General features: G+C 46.2%; 1 protein-coding gene across 1 annotated transcript; it reads left to right on the forward strand.

The window, feature by feature from the left end:
* The first annotated feature begins 974 nt into the window (after positions 1 to 974).
* On the forward strand, positions 975 to 1,761 carry LOC108392589 (cytochrome c oxidase assembly protein COX11, mitochondrial). The gene is given in 8 exon segments (XM_037024576.2): positions 975 to 1,058; positions 1,060 to 1,115; positions 1,117 to 1,206; positions 1,208 to 1,270; positions 1,272 to 1,448; positions 1,450 to 1,606; positions 1,608 to 1,709; positions 1,711 to 1,761. Coding segments are annotated over 8 exon segments (780 nt in total).
* Positions 1,762 to 21,725: the final 19,964 nt, after the last annotated feature.

The raw sequence follows: 21,725 nt of genomic DNA on the forward strand, positions 1-21,725 counted from the left end.
TCTGGGAAACGTGCTGCAGGTTTTGGTTGTATGTAATTGCTCTAGAAAATGTTAACTAGTTGATGAAGGAATACTGTTGAACGAACGTGTGTGATGTCAGGCCAGTCACCTCACCTATTTAGCTGCTCTATTCATTTGAACCATGAGGGGGAGTGTCGGTGACTCCCAGCCTCCAGGATTCTATACCTCTATGATCTCAAAGGGTCCCACAAGGAACCTACTCACCCTCCGGGAAACGGAGGGATTAATCCTAGAGACCAGTTTACGGGCCGTTGTTTCCCCCGTTAGACCTCCATCCCTCCTCTCTGGCAGGCACCCCGTCACAATCACACACTTAAACTGTAAACAGTTACTGTAAGGGTACCAGAATTGTCATTAAACTCTGCTGCTTTGCAGCGCACGTGAGGTTGTGTCTTATCTGTATCCTTTTTGTCTAGAATTATTTCCTCATTTTGACTAACCTGCAAAATATAAGTCTGAGGACAGGGAATCATCGGCCCCCCCTTAATTGCAAACGGATTTGTCATTTGCAGTCGGTACCCATACCTGGAGCAGTTTGGATCAAAAAGAGTTTTCAAGGCTTCATTTATTACCACTCTTTAAAGAATTCACTCTTTGATCAAGAGCCTGGGGATTCCACGCTTGGCCTCCTCAAACGCGCTCCCACCCACCAGATCCCAGCGCTGTTTTCGTTTCTTTTGAAAGCCCTGTTTACTTCAGAAATTCAGCAATTGCTCCCGAAGTTCCTTTGATGTCTACTGAATTTAATGTATTTCATTGCATTATGGAAAAGCCGTTTCAGCTTTTGGTCTCAGCATCTTCTTGATGTGCCAAAGGGTCTTTTTGTTGTATTTTGTGTATGTGGTTGTTCATTGTGTTGTTGAATTTTTTTAAGAATGGTTTCAAGATTTTTTTTCCCCCCTGTAAGACTAGCCAACTAACTGGCAGGCCGGCCGGCATCCTCTCTGGGCGCTATGGGAGGGCCTTGGCGTGCGGGATGCAGGCGCGTTGCTTTCTGCCCCTGGTGGGGCAGCCATCCTGGGTCCCCGACCAGGGCGGGTGGAGAGGGTAGAGCCTTGTGTCAGGCCTCGAAGAAGTGGAAGACGAGGCTGTGACGGGGCTGGGGCGGCTCGGGACATCGAAGCACCCGGTCGCAGCCCGCGAGCGGGCCCTGCAGCCGCCGCGGCGGCCGAGGAGCACGAGCCCTTCGCCGCACGCAGGAGGACTGGCGGCGGCGGAACAAGTCGGTCCTCGCCTAAGTGGCCGCGGTGCCCCCTTTATCGGCTCTATTGACAGATGACTGGGCTTGGAGGATCAGCAGTAGCAGGTCATTCATCAGACCAGATTGAAATGATGATACCCGTTAAGGATCCTATCATTAAAGTCACCCTTAATGCAGATGTGCACGCAAATCTCCAGTGGGACTTCAGACCTCAGCAGAGTTACATTTAGTGCCGGGAAAGACTGCACTGCGTTTTATAAAGCTGAGAATCCTACTAACAAGCTAATAATAATCGGAATTTCTACATACAGTGTTGTGCCATTTGAAGGTGGACAGTATTGCAATAAAATACAGTGGTTCTGTTTTGAAGAACAAAGGCTCAATCCCACAAGAGGAAGCAGATATGCCAGTGTTTTTCCACATTGATTCTGAATTTGCCGAAGATCCTAAAATGGTGACTGGTGATCTCATCACTCTTTCTTACACTTTTTTTTGAAGCAAAGGAGAGGCACAAGTTGCCAGTTCTAGGCTGTAAGTGAAGTTAGCAACTAAGTCTTGTTCCAAATTTGTGATTTTTGAAAAATCATGTATCTTGTCTTCTCAGAAGAGAAATATTCTACAATAACGGGAAGCCTTATGTTTTAAGTATTAGGTAATGAGTCCAACTAGTTTACCCTACTTAAAATTGAGAGAATAGGTTCAGCTTTTCATCATAAGGAATCCACATGCCTATTTAAAATGTGTGCCTGTTCAAACCTTAGAGTCTTTCATAGTATTTAAAGAAATGGTCTCTTAGCTACCTAAGTATGGCCTTGATAATTCAGCTTAATTCACTGTTTCCCCTAATTATTAGCCCTTCATACTTGTGAATTTTTTATACCCAGGTTTTAGCTCTAGATCATAACTTATGATCATTTTCATTATTTCTAAAATAGCTAGAGACTGCTTTCTTTCACTGTGAACAGTCACTATTTTAAAAGCTCAAAATGGGAGAGGAATCCCTGAGTCCTCTCAGTTCGCCCAAAGATTACATTCTGATTTCAAACTTGATCATATTTTCCCTTTAAGCTCTAGGGCTATTTTACTGAATAATTAATAACTTTGAAATATGAGTATCATGCAATGGAAATAAAATGCATAATATGTTTACTAGGCTTCTGGCATTTCCTGTGATAGTTCCAAGTCCCTGAACATAAAAATGTAAGTGTGGGACTGTGATGATTTATTGACATCGCAAGTTCTTCTGTGAGCAAACTCCATAAAAAAAGAGATGTATCAGATTGTTTTAATGGTAATTTATTTATCATTGTAATTTATGACATAAATGAATGCACAATTTATTCTTAATATTTTCCAGTCGTATTTTTTTCAAATAGAAATATTATATTTCAGTAAAATGGGGGGTGGGGAGAACATTTAGTATTATAAAGAATCATTGAAAGGCAACCCCAGATAGAATCCAGGGACCTCTTCAGGGTACCTGACATGTAATTAAACTACAATTATCAAGGCCTTTACAATTCATAATTCTGAACAAGAGTATTATTTATAAAGAAGTACAAACTGACTTTTACAGTCACCTTTAAATGAAGGCACTCAGTATTCTTCCTGAATAATATAGTTTCTCACATTTCATGCTAACATCTATTCATAATTATTTTATAATAAAATAATCTGTATCTACTCTTAAAAAAAAAAGACTAGGCAAAGGGTGAGCAAGCAATGAGATTGACAGCTCTCAGAAACTGGGATTCTCCATTCAGTCAAGGGAGAGATGACCAAGAGGAATACTTTTTTCTCCTCCTAGTTTTCCCTAATACCATTGCCCCAGCACCGCCTCCACAATAAACCAACAAAGGCCACCTTTTAGGAACATTATATCTCTCAACAATTAATTGACTACTTATTATGTTACCATACCAAGCAGTGTGCTAGGTATAAAAGTCAAGTGGCTTAAAGTGTAATTGAGAAATAAAGTACATAGATAAATATCTATATATCTGTACTGGGTGGAATAATGTCTGCTCAAAATTCATGCCTACCTGGAACCTGTGAATTTGACCTTATTTGGAAATAGGATCTTCGTAGATGTCATCAAGTTAAGATGAGGTCACACTGGATTAGGGTGGGCTCTAACTCAATGACTGGTATCTTTATAATTTAGATACAGACAAACCCAAAGGCAAAATGGTCATGTGAAGATAAAGGCACTGGAACAATGCTACCACAAGTCAAGGAGTGCAGAGGATTGCCAGGCACCATCAGAAGTCAGAAGAGGCAGAGAATTCTCCTCCAGTGACTCTGAGGGATTGCAGTTCTACTGACACCCTGATTTCAGTTCTGTAGCTTCCAGAACTGTGAGAGAATACATTCCCATTGGTTTAAGCCATCTAGTTTATAGTAATTTGCTGTAGAACCTTAGGAAATTAAATCAATACTCAATATATAATTAACAAAGGATGCCTATATATTATCAGACACTAATCTAAAAGCATTCACATATATAATTTTTACAATCTGATGAAGTAGATACTACTTATTATCCCATATTTAAGGTAACTATTTGTCATCTGACCGAAGACACTTTTGACCATTAATAATTGCATTAGGGCAAAGGGTAGCAGCCAAGATCACTGGGGATGTATCATCACCCTACCCACACTACGGATGAGGAGGCTCAAGTATAGAAAAGCTGAGTACCTTGTCCAAGGGCATGCAGCTAGTCGATGGCAGAGACAAAACTTGAACCCAGAGCCCTTGCCTGTAACCACCATCTATGCTATATTCAGTTTGTCCAACCTTCGGGACCCAGCCACAAGAACAAAGGGCCACCTGAATATATGCCTCAGTCACAGATCTCCATGAGTACAGGCAGGCCCAGGTGTCCAACCACCACCAGCCTAGGCATCCAAGACCTGAGAGGAACCAGGAAGATTCTCTCTAGTCCTGTGACACAGAGTCATAGGAATTGATGATGTTAAAAGGCTTAGATTAGAGTTCTAATTGTACCACTCAACTACTGTGTCCTGAGACAAGTCCTTTTCCCTCCCTTCTTGGCCTCTTCCAGTCTGCTGTTGGGCCCTTCCCCCTGCAGTGCTACCCAGATCACCTCAACATAAACCAGCCGTCCAAAGGCTTATGTCAGCCAAATATTAACAGGCGGTTGCAAAGAAATTTAGGGATGAGGGATCCTCTGCTGCCTGTGGACAGGCTCTAGAGCTCTTCTGACTCCTAATCTGGGTGTTTGGGGTGCCCTAGGGATGAACCTGGCCAATAGGTACATGTAGAAGCAATAGGCAGGCACAGCCCCTTCCTGAAAAGCAGGGAGTGGGGATTGTCCAAACTATGCTATGTTCTGGGCTCTGCATTAGCTCCGAAGTCAGGCCCTGAACCCCAAATTAGACTGAGGTACTGTTGCCCTCAGTCTTTCCTGAGGCCACCTACAAGTCCTGTCCTTGTACCCTCCCCTGTCCCTCGGGTCTGACCAAGCTCTGGCACATGGACCGTGTTACTCGCCCGGCTCCCTGGGTGAGCTCTGCTTGGCCTCTACCTACCATTAGCTTCCATGGGTCTCTCCTCTGCATGGGAGTTTGCAGTATGGCTCATGATCGGGGCTGACCAGCTTGTGACCTGTGCCGCATCCCGTTAGTCACCACATCCTGCTCAATTTATTTCCCAAGTAACTTTGAGTCCCTATGCCTCATTGTCCACTCATGCGAGCTAAAACGCTTCCCAGTCGGTGTCCTGTCACTTCTGTGCTTTGTGTCTTTTCCTCATGAATTCCCCCTTCTCACCACTCCAGGAGCTATGACTGTAAAATGCACATTTGAATGTGTTACCTCCATGCCTGACCCTTTAGTATATTCCCAGTGAAAAGACCCAACCCCTCAGCCCGGGATTCAAGGCCTGCACCACCTGAATCCAAACTATTTTTGAACCTCACCTTCTCCCACCTTCCCAAATATACCGCACTCCCACTTCCCCTGAAACCCCCCAGTGTACCCCAAACACAACACACGTGTAGCACCTCTCTCTCACTGTCCAAAATGAGTCCCTCCCTGTGATCAACTCTACCTCCTCATCAGCTCTAAGGCAGATCTCACATCACATCATGTCTGCAGTCCCTGGCTCTCCCTTCCTGCACCCAGCCTCCATCAGAACCAATCCCTCGCTGCCTGGGCATCCCAGCACTCTTTGACAAAGCTTATTACACTGCTCTCCCAAACTGGTGGTGAGTTCCCATAGTGCTTGTCTGTCTCCCCAGAGACAGGGCCTTTTCCACGTTTGTATTACCTGAAAGGGGCTCTGTACCTGTGCACAGACTTGACCTTTGAACAGAGCAATAACTACTCTGTGCCTGGCTCCTCCTTCACGAGGAACCCTGAGCTCCAGCATCACATGGCCCCTCTGTGGGGCTGAACCAAAGGCAGCAGATGCAGACCGCAGCAGGACCACGGGAAAGACTCACAAAAGCCTTTGAAGAAACCTGCTTAGAGGGGAGCCAAGGATGCTATTAAGCCCCAAGACAGGGAAAGAAAGAATAAGAGCGAGCTCACTTGGCTTTGTACGTGGGCCCCCTCCTTTGAAAGCTTTCCCCTGCCAGCAGCCAGCCGAGCCGCAGTCTTTGCTGCCCAGTCGGTGCTGGAAGGTTCGAGGTTTTCTCCAGCTCCTCCCTCTCTCCAATGCCCTGGCCCTCTTGTATTTGTTGCAATTTGGCTGCCAAGCCTTTTTCAAACACACATCATTAATTCTGCTATGCGGCACAAGTGGGATCAGGCGTTTGAAAAAGAAAAGAAATACGGAATTCAGGAGCTGGGGCTGCCACATGCAAAGACCAAACCAAAGAGAGTCTTTATTTTTTGTTGTTTTTCAACAGACATAAGGTCACTGCAAGCAGCAGCCATTAGCCTAATTAGACCCTCGGAATAAGCAGGGAGAGAGCACTCTGGTGGGAGAGAGGGAAGGGAGGGGGCAAAGGCAGTAACTGAAGCCAAATAATGAATATTAAACTCTTGTAAGTGATGTTTAATTAAGTTATTCTACGACTGAGGCTTTTTGCACATATTACCATGGGATTCAAAGTAGTACATTAAGTGCCCAGATAATCACTAAGCAGACAACACAGGCTGCTTCTTTTCCTCCAGTCCATGCCTCCATTTTATCTTCATGAGATTCCACGGGCTGAAGGATAAAGGAAGCCACAGTAAAACACACCCCCAAGCCCCTGTCTCTGCCTCCCCACACACAGCACACCGTGTGGCACTGGAGCTTATCACCATGTTACAGTCAAAACTTCCATTTGTCAAAAGCTTCCATCAAAAGTGAGAAAGACAAGCCAAAACGTGAGATAGGATATTTGCAAGCCACATAACCAGTTGAGGATTACTTTTCAGAATATATCAAGGTCGACTTACAGGAAGAGATGGACACTCAATAGAAAAAAGGGCAAATTCACAGAAGAGAAAGAACCAGTTAAAATATAAAGAAAACAAAGATCAAGCTCACTAGACATCAGAAAAATGCACAATCTGAAATGCTACCATGTCACACCCATCAGATTAATGACAACAAAATATTAATGTTTGATGACACTAAGTGTTGGTGAGGATATGGGGGGATGGGAATGCTTATACAAACCCCTTGGAACATGCACACCGGAAAGCAAAGTTGATGATGCACATACCCTAGAATCCAGGACACTGAGTATAAAGTTTATACCCTAGATTCTTAAAAATGTATGCAAAAACAATCAATGCAGCATTATTTATATAGCAAACCTTGGAAACAGCCTAACACTTATCAACAAGACAATGGACATATAAATTGAGCTATATGCATGCAACAAAAAACTATTCAGCAGTAAAAACAAATTAATATGTGATATGGGTAAATCTCTTAAACATAATTTTGAGCAAAAATCAAAACTAAAACAAATTCTTAAAAGCAGAAGAATATCTGCATTATGGTATAATTTATGTAAAAATTTTTAATCCATAGAACGTAATATTTAGAATCACATATATATGTATTAAAAATGAAATGCATGCCCAACAACAAAGTCAAGGTAGAGATGACCTTGGCAGAGGGTGGGGACATGCAATGCGGAATGGCACAGACGGGAATTCTTAAATGTGAGTGTGGAGACACAGTCATTTGTTATATTCATCTATGAACCTTTTGCATATCTTCAGTATTTCAAAATGCATTTTTTCAAGTTGGTAATAATTATATTTTTAAACAGATAGGAACATGCCTCAGTATGAGCCTATGCTTCTTGCAGGAGGGTCTTGAAACAATCACTGAGGAGACTGAACCAAAGGCAGCAGATGCAGACCGCAGCAGGACCACGGGAAAGACTCACAAGACCAGGTCTGATGATGGAGCCAAATGCAAGGCCACATTTGGGACACAGTCCAGAGGAGGGGGTCCTAGCAACCACAAAGTGTTATTCTTGCCATAATTTCTATGCAGAGGGCTCTCTCCTGAGCTTCAGGTGGGACGACACCTGCATGGTACAGAGCCATGCCCTCCCTTGGAGCAGTCACAGAGCCAGACCAGGGAATCAGCATGCTGGCCGCGCTCACCGTTCCTGATGAACAGAAGAACCAGAGCACGGGAGATGCAGCCTGCAAGCAAAGTTAGGTATTTCTTGCCAACTGAATCAAGGCTAAATCTGAACCTTTCTCTTCATTCTATGTTCAACAGTTGCATCCAGTGATTTCGGAGGGTCCCAAATTCTCAGTGGAGCTTGAAGATACCTAGCAAACACTGGTCATAGAGTCTCTCATCATTGGCCGGAAAAGGTGCTGCAGACCCAAAAACTGTCAGTGGCAAGAGTGGAAGCTTTTTTATTTGGATTTAGACTTGGAGAAGTCTCTTTGAGGAATCACAAGAGATTAATAGATATTTTTGTAAAGGACAGGCATGATGACACATTTTAACAGGACTTGAAATATAAATAGAATACTATTTTTACCCACAGAAGCCCATCTAATATCTTACTTATTTACTGAAAAATAAAAAGACCAGGCAGGCAACATCATTAAACTCTGTTATTCACTGACCATGACCTTGGGTAGAGCTCTTTCAAAGCATTATTAATCCCAATTCTATAATTAAGGCACTGGTCTAGACAAGGGGTCAGCCAACTATAGCCTACAGGCCAAATCTGGCATGTTGCCTATTTTTGTCCAGCTCACAAAGAATGTTTTTTACAATTTTAAATAATTGAAAACAATCAAAAGAAGAATATTTTGTCACCCGTAAAAATTAAAGAATATTCAAATGTTAGTGTCCATACCACAGTTTTATTGAAACACAGTCATGGTCATTACTGTGTGAATTGTTTACGGCTGCTTTACACAGCAGCAGAGTTGGGTAGTTAGGATAGAGAAATTAGTCTCATATTTGCTATCTGGCTCTTTGCAGGAAAAGTTTGCCAGTCCAAGTCTAGAGCATTGCCCAGCTCAAACACAATGTGAGCTGATATAAAATATTAAAACTTCCAGTAGCCACATTAAAAAAATAAAAGAGGTGAAATGATTAATGATGTATCATCTTTAACCCAGTTGTCTCAAAAATGCAATGTGTAACCAATGTAAAGAATTTTTTGTGAGATCTTTTACATTACTGTTGTCATACAAAGTCTCTCCAAAATTGGATGTATTTTGCACTTCCAGTACATATCAATTCAACTACCTACATTTCAAGTGTTGGTAGACACATAGGGTCAATGCTACTATGCTAGATGGCAGAGTCAGATGATTTTTAAGGTCCTTTTCAGCTTTAATGTGATTTAAAGTATATGCAAATCTCAAACAAAAACAAAAAACACTCCATTCTCTGGGATCCATTTAGAATTGCAACTCCTTAAAACCCTTCCTGATTCCTCCAGTCCACCCACCCTCAGCTCATAGCCTTCCAAGTGTGTGACACCGCTTTTTCCCTCCAGACTGACCCTTGGTCCTGAACCTTCCAGAGGCCTGACCCCACAGGTGTGCTTCGGCTGTTCCCAGCATGCTCCTGCCCCCTGCTCCTTCCAGCCTCACCTCTCATTTATGATTCTTCTCCTGCCTTTTCCTTTACTGGGTGTCTCGGTTCTTTCTGGCTCCTGTCCTGAGCTCCTCCCAGAGGCCTTGGCTTAGATTTTCTCCACTCCCCTTGCTATGGAACACCTTGAATCCTTCTGGATGCCTCCTCCCAGCCCTGCCCTAGTGACCAGCACTCTCAGAAAAGGAGGTATGTCAAGAATGGCGTGTACACGAGGGTGAAAAGCAAGACGGGGTCAGGAGGTTGAGAGGAAAATACTAACTCTAAAGTGATAGAAGAACTTCAGATTTGAGGCAATTATGGGATTTGGGAATTAAGAAAAGCTTTTGAGCAGGCATTTTTGGGTAAGAGATACAGCAGGCTTCTTGGGGCTAACCAAGGAGGACCACTGGTCACAAGTTGGGGAAGACAGTTACAAATTCAAGCTAAATTGAGGGGAGTAATCTGGAGCCTGGGTAAGGCTGGGCTCTGGCTCCTACAGAGCTCCAGGGGCATCGGGAGCAACAGTCCAGATGAGAGATGACATCACCATGGAGACTTGAGATCCCAAGCATCAGTGTCCGAAGGAAGGAGATGGGGCTTAAAGGGAGGCTGCATTCAATGCTTCACCGCTAAGTTTCTTTAGAAGGTGCACTGTTATCCCCAGACCCTCCTTCAAGAAGCAGCTACTTGGCATCTGTGCAGGACTGCAGTAGGCTAGAGAAAGGGGCAAGTATCAGAAGTGAGCTAATCAACAATATTTCAAAAAGTAAAATACATTATTATTATAAAAATAAGTGCCTTATACAAGTACCTCAATACAATAAAGGCCATATATGACAAACCCACAGCCAACATCATACTTGACAGCAAAAAGCTGAAAGCTTTTCCTCTAAGATCGGAAACAAGACAGGGATGCCCACTCTCCCCACTGTTATTCAACATAGTACTGGAGGTCCTAGCCATGGCAATTAGACAAAACAAAGAAATACAAGGCATCCAGATTGGTAAAGAAGAAGTCATACTGTCACAATTTGCAGATGACATGATATTGTACATAAAAATACCCTAAAGAATCCACTCCAAAACTACTAGAACTAATATCTGAATTCAACAAAGTTGCAGGATACAAAATTAATACACAGAAATCTGTGGCTTTCCTATACACTAACAATGAACTAACAGAAAGAGAAATCAGGAAAACAATTTCATTCACAATTGCATCAAAAAGAATAAAATACCTAGGAATAAACCTAACCAAAGAAGTGAAAGACCTATACCCTGAAAACTATAAGACACTCTTAAGAGAAATTAAAGAGGACACTAACAAATGTAAACTCATTCCATGCTCTTGGGTAGGAAGAATTAATATTGCCAAAATGGCCATCCTGCCTAAAGCAATCTACAGATTCAATGCAATCCCTATCAAAATACCAAGAGCATTCTTCAACAAACTGGAACAAATAGTTTTAAAATTAATATGGAACCACAAAAGACCTCAAATAGCCAAAGCAATCCTGAGAAGGAAGAACAAAGCTGGGAGGATTACACTCCCCAACTTCAAGCTCTACTACAAAGCCACGGTCATCAAGACAATTTGGTACTGGCACAAGAACAGACCCACAGACCAGTGGAACAGAAGAGAGAGTCCAGATATTAACCCAAACATATATAAACTTTCTCAACCCTGAAATAATGATTTGGTGACCATTCTTTCACATGTGCCTTTATGCATCTCACAATATTTAGTAGGATATCATGTAAGTTAATTTTCTCATAGACACTGTGTGTGTATTTATTTTAGATCAGTATTTTGGGGTGTTTGGGGAGACTTCTTTCCTTTCTCCCCACAACCCAGGCACTTGTATAAGAGTAGAGGTTGTCATTATTTTTATAAAAAGGATAATTCTACACACTTCTCAGCATTTTACTTATTTCACATATTGTGTAAATGTCTCCAAATTAGCAGATTGAGAATTCATTCATTTTTAATATCTGTATAATATTTGTAGTATGGGTGTAATGTAATTTATTCAATTATTCCCACTGATGAGGACTCACTTTGAAACAACTCTGCACAAAGACTCAATCTCACCAGTGCTTTTGTTTCTATGAAATAGATTCCCAGAAGTGGGACTGCTAGGTAGAAGAGATAATGCATCTTTAAAATTTTACTAGCTATTTCCAGGTTTTTTCCTGAAAAGACTGCAACAGTTTACATTTCCTCCAGCTTGTGTGTAAATTCCTTCTGCCCTGCGTGTCCTTTAACAATGGCTATTATTGGTCTTGTTTGCCAGTCTGTTCAGTGTAAAGTGATAACTCAAAATACTACATTAATTTGCATTTTCCTGACTTCTCATAAATTTGAGCATTTCATGTATTTTTGGGGGCATTTTGCTCCTCTGTGAGCTGCCTAGTCATGTCCGTTGCCTGTTTTTTCCTGTTTGGTTGTCTTCTTGTTGATTTTAAAGATCTCTTTGCCTATTACAACTATGAATCCTTTAACAATGTAATTTTTTTTCTGAACCAATCGTTTGACTCCATTCTCATTTTCATAAATGCAGTTGCAGCACGCTGCTTGACCTCAGGGGATAGGATAAAAATCAGAGATCTGGAGGGTTAAAGAGAACTGAGTAACTCAAAGTTGTTCTTCTAGGGCTACCATAACAAAGGACCACAGCCTGGGATTTTAAACTACAGACATTTATTTTCTCATTGTCCTGGAGCCTGGAACTTCAAGATTGCGGTGCCAGCTGGGCTGGTTTCTGGCAAATCTCTCCTCCTGGCTTGCAGGTGGCGTCCTTCTTGCTGCACCCTTACATGCCCCCCACTGCCACCTCTGTGCTTGTGCAGAGAGACTGACACTCTGATGTCTCTTCCTCTTCTTATTAGGACACCAATCCCATCAGTTCAGTGCCCCACACTTAGGACCTCAGTTAACCTTAATTGCCTCCTTAAAGGACCTACAATCACACCAGGGTTAGGACTCCAACATATAAATTCAGGGGGCATGCAATTCAGTTCCTGACAGATGGGCTCTGCTGGAATTGGTAAACCCAGAAAGGACATGACAGAACAGTATGTCTGAGCCACATTTCTCCTCAGCAGTCCCCGTACCACTCCAGCATGACAGGGAAGCCACTGGATGGTCCCCATTCCCCCAAAGAATGGCCCAGAAATAGTAGAGGAGCTCCCAGACCTGAAGGGTCCCTGAACAGGAAGCAGGGAAGTCCCAGCAGATGCCTGCATTACAATGGCCCAGCAGCAGGTCAGGGTAGTAGAAACACCTGGCTGGACCTCTGTGAGGACAGCTGCCTGCAGGGCCATAAGCCTTAGCTCAATGTAAATTCCTCAGGGCTTATACAGGGAGAGGGGCCCACTGGCTGACGGAGCCTGATCTTCCTTCTCCTGGCAGAATGGAGTCCCACTTGACAGGCCCAGCAAGGGAAACAAGCAGAATGCAGTCCAACAGCATTCGAGACAAGGCAGCCCTGTGAGCTGGGCAGTGCTGGTCCTGGTACAAGGGCTGCAGGCTTCCCAGGAGTGCTGGCATTTGCCTCTATGCCTCTTTGTGGGCCCTCCAAGGAGACATCTCCTGTATCTGCAGCTCCACCCTGTCCAGAGCCACCCCCGTGCCACATCACCTAGTCTCTTCCCAAGAGCCACAGCTAGAAATGGCCTTATTGGAAATGAGAGCCTCTGCTCCTTCTGCCAAGTCTCCGTCAAAGGAACACAGGGCAAATTGCTCCCACAGACCTCCTTAACCTAACCCTCCAATGTATTCCCCATTAAAATGGTTACTCTAATTCAGTTATTTGTTGTCAGGCAAAGTCAGAGAGACCCTTGGGCTTTGGGATGCAGGTCTCTGCTCCGCCACACCAGTACATAGAGCCTTTCCCACAGCAGAGTTCATGCATAGAAAGTAAGAGCAGGAAACCAGGACGTGGTGCATCTTTGAGGTTTAACATCCCGATTCTCAGACTTTATAGCACTGGATAGTATTGGGCACCCCCTGACATGGAGAAACAGACGCCTGCCACACTTCTGAACCTGCCACCAGGAACACAGCACAGCACAGAAGGGGACAGGAAAGTCGCAGCCTGGGCGCTGCTGTTTGGGTCCTTCTGTAGTGAAAAGCCATGCGGCATTTCTCACCACTTCACTCTCTTGGAGATGATTTCCTCCTCTAAGCATCGGTCGCTAAACTTAAAACTCCGAGACGAGGAAACTTGGGCTTTTTTTCTTAAACCAGTGTTCCTGATATTCTTGTTTTTTTTCCTGGAACTGACACACTGGAGCTCCAGTCCTTGGAGAAAGCTGCAGGTGACCAGCTTTGGTTTTCTTCTGTTAGAGCAAATCTTCCAGTGTAATTCCTCCCTGCCTTTTATTTTCTAGCGTTTCACTTCCAAGCACTCCAAAATGTTAGTGTTTCTGGGATGTGAGCACCAAATATTACAACAGGAGCTGCTCTCTCTTAATAGGCTGCCCTCAATCTGAGAAGTTGATCAGTTTCCTGAAGAGTCCCCACCGTGCCGTTAGCATTTGATTCGGATGTCACAATTTGCAACCTTTTCATCTTTGGAAAAAGCAGAGGAAGGAAGACAGGCCAGGTCACTTGGTCCCTGGCTGTGAGTTGCAAACTGATTTTGTTTTGTGGAAATGGGATTGATTTAATCACTGGGACAAGTGATCCAAGCAATGTTCTCAGTGTGAGCTAGTGACAGGCCTGCAGCCCTCCCCGTTCTCAGATGCACGTACAAGAATGCGCATGTATTCGTGCACCATCCTCCCTGCACACACCTATCCATATGCAAGAAAATGCCATCAGTGCATAGTCATGGGGGGATGCTGGGGTGAGGACATTTTCTGTAAGGGCCAGAGAGAGGACATATGCCTATGGTGAAGACTTAAGGGCTGCCAAAGACATGGCCTTGGGAACGTTAATACGAATCTCCTATATTCGTAAAATGCCATATTGTTGACCAGGCATTACATAGACACCACGTCTTTTGATCTCTCCCACCTCAAGCATACACACTGTTGCTCCTTGGACTATTGCTTTTCTCTCCTGCCCACCCTTACCTCAGCACGGCCAACTTCTCACCAGAGAAATCTTCTCCAACAACCAAATGGAAATGAGGAATCTCTCCCACCATTATTCTCTTCCATTTGTTTTTATAGTGCCTAATTAATTCATTTTTTGTGCAAGTTTTTATCTACCTATTTATTATCTATCTCTTCCCCTGAACTGTAAGCTTCTTAAAAGGTAGGAATCCAGCCTGTTTTATTCATCTGGGATTACCAGCACTCAACACAATGCCCAGCATATAGTCAGCACTTAACAAATACATGTTGAATAAGTCAACTTTTCACAACTCTATAGTTCTGCCCTCTCACAGAGGAAGTTAGGGGACTTGCAAGTGCCCAATACCTACTAAGTAGCAGAGCCAGAGTTCAAACTTAATTCTGTGCGCTTTTCACAATTCATGCTGTTTCTTACAGTCATTCCCTGAGCTATGAACTCCACTACAGCTCCCAGTCTCAGAGAAAGGAAGGGGTTTGATAGGCGCACACACATGCCTTTGAGCTCACTCCACTCCCCCAACTTACTAGGCAGGTAGTGATTTGACCCTTTTATACATGCCACCATCATTTGTGCCTGACTTGCAAATGACCGTATTAGAACAATTAGCATTTGACAATGGGAATGTACAAAGGAAAGATGACAGAATGTTAGAATTGAAAGGAACATTTTGCCGGTAGGGAAACTGAGGCTACACTGAATGGGAGTGGTTGCCCAAAGTCACTTGTAGTAGAACCAGTGCTAGACCAGCTCTTTAAATCCTTTGTGCATTGCTCATTCAGTAAGATCGATCACAGGAACCCACAGTAACTTACGCCTTAGGCTTCTTCTAATCACTGATAACCAATGCCGATGGCTTTCTTCACCTGGCTCTTCAGAGCTTGGTCCCAGGACAGTGTGTACGGGGAAGCCTCCTCTAATTTCACAGCAGCATTTCACAGGGGAAGTTGGGCTTTAGGTATTTCTGCAAATTACTAACTATTTGTGTGAGCTGTTGCTTTAAACTTATTTTCCTTCATTCTCCCAATTCAGCCTCTCATATTCCCTATAAGTAGCAAAGAATTGCTCCCAAGTGTAGTCAGAAGCAGTACTCAACCTCCCAAATGGTTTTTTTTAATTTAAAAGGTGACATATGTACATAAATACACATGCTGGAAAAACCCTGGTCTAGAGATGCAAAGGCCTTTGAGCAGACTTGGGCACCCTAGGTTAGATTAAAGAACTGGGAGCTAAAAGGAAATTTCTGTAAAAAAACAAGATTATCAGAAAAAAACTTCAGAGACTTTCCTCTGGAAGTATAGGCAAAGGGCACTACAAAGATAAGGCCTGGCTCAGGTGACTGGAGACAAAAGACCCAGACTTCGAGCACACTCCACAGAGGGCCTTGAAGTCGGATGCGAGACCCAGTCCAGGAACTGGCAGTACTCAGCCCGCGAGGAGTCTAGCCGAGGCAGCCCTGCTCGCCATGCACAGCAGACGGTGAGTCCATGCTCCTCAGGACATCACACACAGACATTCACACACATGCACATACACACAATCACACCCACACATGCTCGAACACACAAGCTCAGGCTCACAGGTGCATGTGCACACTCACAGGTGCATACACACACTCATGCTCACAGTTGCATGCATACACACTCACATGCACGTACATGCTCATGCACTCACACTCACAGACGCACATACACTCATGGACACACACGCTCACATGCCCTTCCATGTCCCTGTCCCCTTGTCATCATGCTCCCTCTGCCTAGAACAGCTTTTCCCACTTGGTGGCCTGGGTAACATCTTGAAGGTTCAGCTCCTGTGGTGTCCTCTCCAGACACTTTACGTGGCTCCTTCCACCTCTTCCCAGGATCCCCTCCCCCGGCTGTCACCCCTGCCATGACAGCACCTGCCCCAGTGGTGTGCTAGATCACCTGTCTAGGCAACTGTCGCCCCCAGAAAACTGTGAGCTCCTTGAGGGCAAGGGCAGAGGGCAGCGTTCGTGTGTGCCTGTGTCCCATCACAGAGCACAGTATCAGGACCTCTGCAGGCCCATAGTTGTTAAATGGTTAAATGGATGGCTTCCCCTTCTTCGTGTGGGAGTGGAGATGCTGGGATGTGCACAGTCTCCCTCACATAACTGTGCTATGTTTTATCTCAAATCCTGACAACATTAACACCTACCACACAGCCAGGGAGCCTTCACCCCGATAAAAGAGAGCTGTAGAGTCCACTCAGACAGCAGGCAAACAGAAAGCTGGTGAAGGATGCTTTCGGAGAAAGAAGGTCGCTGCATTCATTCTCCAGGGCTGCCTCAACACACACCGCAAACTTGGGGGCTGCATCAACAGAAGGCTCTTGTCTCACAGTTTGGGGGACCGGAAGTCTGTGATCAAGGCGCCAGCAGGGTTGGTTCCTTCCAAGGGTGTGAGGAAGAACCTGCCCCATGTCTCTCCCCTAGCTTCTGCAGTTGGCTGGCAACCTTTGGCACCCCTTGGTTTGCAGGTGCATCACCCAGAGCCCTTCCTTCAGGGACACCCTCCCTGTGTGCCTCACACAGCCCTCCCTCTGTGTGGGTCTCTCTGTGTCCTAATCTCCCCTTCTTCTAAGGACACCAGTCATATCAGACTAGGACCAACCCTAATGAGCTTATTTTAACTTGATTACCACGGTAAAGACCCTATTTCCAAATGAGGCTGCATTCTGAGATACTGAGGGTCAGGACTTCAACATACCTTTATCGGGGACGTGACTCAACCCATCAGTCTACACTCAAAGCCAGAAGACCAAAGACATACGACCACAGCAGGATCTTTGACCATTCTGTCTCATTTTCCTCTTTGGTAAATCAAGGAAGAATTCTTGCTAGGCCAAACTGTAGATCTGCCAAAGTTTTAGTATGATGTCCTTTCTTCCACCACCTTCTTTCCCCATTTTGTGGGTTCCCCTACTTGGAGCTCACTGTCATCCAGTTGCTTACAATGCCATCCTTCCTAGGACACACTTGTATGTTCATTTAGACTGAAAGATAGAATAGACTTCAATATCCAGGGAAGTGGCCCCATTATGGTGGTATTTCAAACACGGTAGAGGAGGATATGTGTGTGACAGGGACAGAGACAGAGAGGTGGAGCTGAGAATGACAGGACGGTCCAGCTGTGCCCCCTGCCTCCTGTGGCCGAGGGAAATCCCATGTGACAGCGTGTGAGAGAAGTCAGAGAACAGACCGTGGAGAGCCAGGTGTCATGCCCAGAGCTGCCCAGGCTGCCACCTGGGATGTGCTCAGCCGCACAGCTGTGCACCGGGTGGGTACACAGAAACACCTGTTCCCTGTGGACCACCAGCCTGGGGCCTTGTAAGGAAGAGCCTGGGACCAGGACCCGGGCTTTCATCCAGCATCTGCACGGACACGCTGTGTGAGGCTGGACCAGTGTCTTCTCTTCTCTGCAGACAGTTTCCCCACCAGCAGTGGAGGGCAGGGTGAGGTGGGGGTGGGACTGGAAGGCTGATCTCTAGTCCCTTCCCATTTGTACATCCTGTGAGCCCCTCTAACAACCCCTTCTCGCCAGAAAACCATCTACACAACAGCCAATGGGGAGAGAGGGCAACGAGCCCCAGCCAAGCCTTCATCTGCTCGCTCCCTCTAAGCAGAAAGCACTTACCCTCAACGGCAATCAGTCCCTGATGGCCTCCTTTCCAAACGACGTGTACGACAATGAATGATTTGTAACAACATCCAATCAGGCACACCTAACCTTCCTGTAATTGCCTGTCCTTTTCAGCGTTCTTAAAAGCTTTCCAGTGGAAAGGAACAGAAGCTCCTTGTTAGAAGGAGGCTACTATACAGAGGAGAGAGACACCCCCATTCTTCCCAGTGCACGTGTGTACCCCCAGCCCCCATGCCCTGGCACTCAGGAAGCTGGATGTGCTGAGTCGCCCATCCCTTCCCCGTCCCCACCCGGCTCCCTTCCTGACGCCTCGAACCCCGGAGCCAGAGCAGCTCCCACGCCACAGGCTCAGCAGTTGCCTGTGTGTCCCTCCAGGCTGACCCCAGCCGCATCTGCAGTTCGCACTGATCATCATGAAAACGAGGACTGACGTTGCAGAGGTCCAGGCCCATGTCTCAAGGGCACAAGCACCAAGGCAGTGCTCCCCTCTACAGGCCGGGTCCTGGACAAGTCAGGTCCCCACGCTCCATGCTCCGAACAAAAGGACAGCCCTCTCTGCGGGCCTGCAGAGGCAGAAGTTTCAGGGGGCTTCTCAGGCACGACCAGCTCCTCACTCCCCAGCATGGGAGGCACGCAGGAGGACAGGAAGCCCATGGCTCCTACCTGGACCCAGAAGCCCACCAAGTCACGGTCATACAGAGCAAGAAGGAGCCGTGGGGCTGGTGGGTTCCAGGGGCTGAAAAGAGGGGTTGAAATTCTGCAGGAGAGAAGGTTGCAGGGAGACCATGCCCAGAGCTCAGCGGCCGCATCGTGTTTGTCTTGAAGACACTAGGTGGATTCCCCACTCCCCCTCCACCCGACGCTCACTCTGAATCCCTTTGCTTTTCTTTGAATTTGCACACTCATTCCACAAGCGTTTGCTGTGCCCCGGGAAACAGAGGGACAGAAGCAGCAGCTGGAGGAGTGACGCTTCTTCACAGGCCCGCGAGCTTCCTGACCTTCCTTCGGTTCTACGTTCAGGGGACACGAAGTGGTCCGTCCGCTCTGTTCTCGGAGAGCGGCCAAGGGGACAGGAGTCTCGCCTCCGAATCTTTGCAGAACGGTAACTATTTTTACCACTAGGCAGACTTCTCTCCCAAAAACATCTTCCAATCCCACATCCTCCACACCAGGCCCTCTCCTCCTGCACTAGGGGTCAGTTAGCCCTGGGCCTGCCAGGGGGCTCAGGAAAGGAGAGGGCCTCTGAAACACGCCTCCCCAGCCCTGCACATCTGCGGAGCCCCTTGGCCTCTGGACACCTGTAGCCTGTGTGGTGCTGTAGAAGCTACTTTCTCAGCAACCCAGCCCAAAATATGCCCCCCACCACTAGCCACTCCTACTCTTCCCTCAAGCCCACCTTCTCCGAGGAGCCTTCCCTGCTTGCCTGGGGCCCCGCCCAGCCCAGGTGCTGCACTCTGGGTGCTCAGCACACCGTGTCACTCACACCTGGTAACACACCTGCTTCCTCTCCCCAGGGTAGGACCCCCAGGCCCGCTTCCCTGTGCCTCCTGGCACTGAGGCAGGGCCTTATTCTGCTCTTAGTTTAAGAAATACCTGGGAGCTGACTGACAAAAAGGGCTGCTGTTCGCCAAAAAGACTGCCTTTCATCCACAGCCCTTAGGACTCGGAGGGGACTTCCTCCGTCATCACCTGCGCTCCAGTGGAGTTTGCAACTTCAAACCCGTTCCTCTCTGAGCGGTCCTGCCACCTCCCACCCGCCTCACACATATGAGTGCCATCCTCCGGCTTGAGGTCCATGGTCCAAGCAGCAGCTCCCTGGAACTGGTCTCTGTATCTTTGGAAGCAAATGGCTCCACAAAGAGAGTCGCGGAGGAAGCTGTGGCAGCCCTACTGTGGGCTGTACTGCAAAGCTGCGAGGGTCCTTTGATAGTTTCCAACTGCCATCAATTCTATCCATTCTACCTTTGCCTACCTGTGCCAACCCACACTTCCACTCTACGAGAACCCTCACGGCCACACCCGCACCTTCCTGCCACCCCCAAACCCTGCCCACACTTTAAGTCCCTTAAAGGAAAGGGACATTGCCTTTCCAATTCTGTGTCCCTAGAACCAGGCATGGTTATTGGGATTAGTAGACACTTAAGAAATTGGAAGAAAAGGAGGGGAGGGAGAGTTAGGAGGGGAGTAGAGGTTTGGGCCAAGCTCCAAGTAAAGACTACCCCCCTACATGACACAAATCAGATGCCATCCACCTAAACAACAGACTCAGACCCTGTCAGCTTCTCTCTCTGTTCCTCAGTTTCCCCGTGTTGAATACCATGGATAATAGCACCCACTGCAGAGGTTGCTGTGAAGCTACAGCAACCTAATGCATGTGGAGCCCTGAGATGCCCACCTGGCACAGAACAAGCAATCGCTCCACTCCAATACTCTCTTCACCACTCTGTCACCGCAGAGACAGGCCACGCGGGCCTCACAGGCCTGCACCTGGTTGCAAGATGTAGCCTCCCTTACGAAGGCAATTCTTCCTCCAGGTGAAGCCAGGAAGGGCAACCATACATCTTTACTATTTGTTAAATTGTCTCCATTGTGTGCACTTGAATGTGTGATTTATGGGGCATGGCTGCGTGTGCGCTTTGTACCTCCTATCTTAATGACTTAGCCAGGAACTGATTGCAAACACTGAGCCACAATAATGCCTCATTTATGCCTCTTTGTTTAAAATCAAAGAAGTACACTGGGTGAGCAAAGTTTCCTGATAACTGAAGCTTATGCTTTTACGCACCCACTTGTGTCATCTTGACCATTTTTGGTGAAAGTCATCTTCCATATATGACTCAATCATTATTGTGAACTCAATTATTGGCAGCAGCTCTAGTAGAGCACACATGGCACCAGACCAAAGCCAAACGAGTTGCACTGGAGTCCCCTGTGCCCTATGACAGCTGCACACCCCTCATCTCTCACCTATAAAGCCATGACGAGCTCATCTACCTCATCCAGCCACAGTCAGGAATAAGGGGCATCATGTCTGTGAAGGCACTTTGGAAACTCTTAGGTGCTTTGTAAGTGTTGAGTATTGCCACAGAGGGGCCCTTGGGAGGCCGTTTGCCCCTACGCTAGCTCCACCCTGCTGTCCTGAGCTGCTGTTTCTTCCATTTTCCATTACTGTTAGTTTTTCCAGGGCAAGCGCCTCCCAATCCTCAACCCTGCTGGCCCCCCACACTCCTTTCCGGGCCCCCACCTCCTCCAGTCCCTCGCACACTGTTAGATCCTGCGCCGAAGGAAATCAGCGCCCAACTTGTTAAACAGCAACTATCACACTTTTCCAGCAGAAGCAGGAAAATCAGATACTCCTGGAGCTGGACTGAATTTAGAGAAGCATCAAGTTCTCAAGTCTAAGCCCCAGGAAGAGGAAATGACTTCCCTAGGTTCACACAGGCACTTAGATGCATAGCTGAAACTAGAATTCTGTGCTCTGATTTTTAGCCCAAGCAATTCTACACCTCTGGGCTGAAAAATGCTGTCCTCCAGGCTGTGTTACAAAGAGCCAGACATTGTGCTTTTCATTGCTTTCATATTTACAGTCATGTTTGCAGTCAAGATTCATGCAGCTATGACAGTGTGAGACCAGGAGCTTCTCCCACAGCCAAGTAAGCTCTGAGAGGGGGTGAGTGCATACAGCATAGAGAGCCCTACCAAAAATAGATCTTGAAGTTCTGCGTCAATC

This window comes from Manis javanica, chromosome 3 (assembly GCF_040802235.1).
Source record: "Manis javanica isolate MJ-LG chromosome 3, MJ_LKY, whole genome shotgun sequence".
Taxonomy (NCBI): Eukaryota; Metazoa; Chordata; class Mammalia; order Pholidota; family Manidae; genus Manis; species Manis javanica.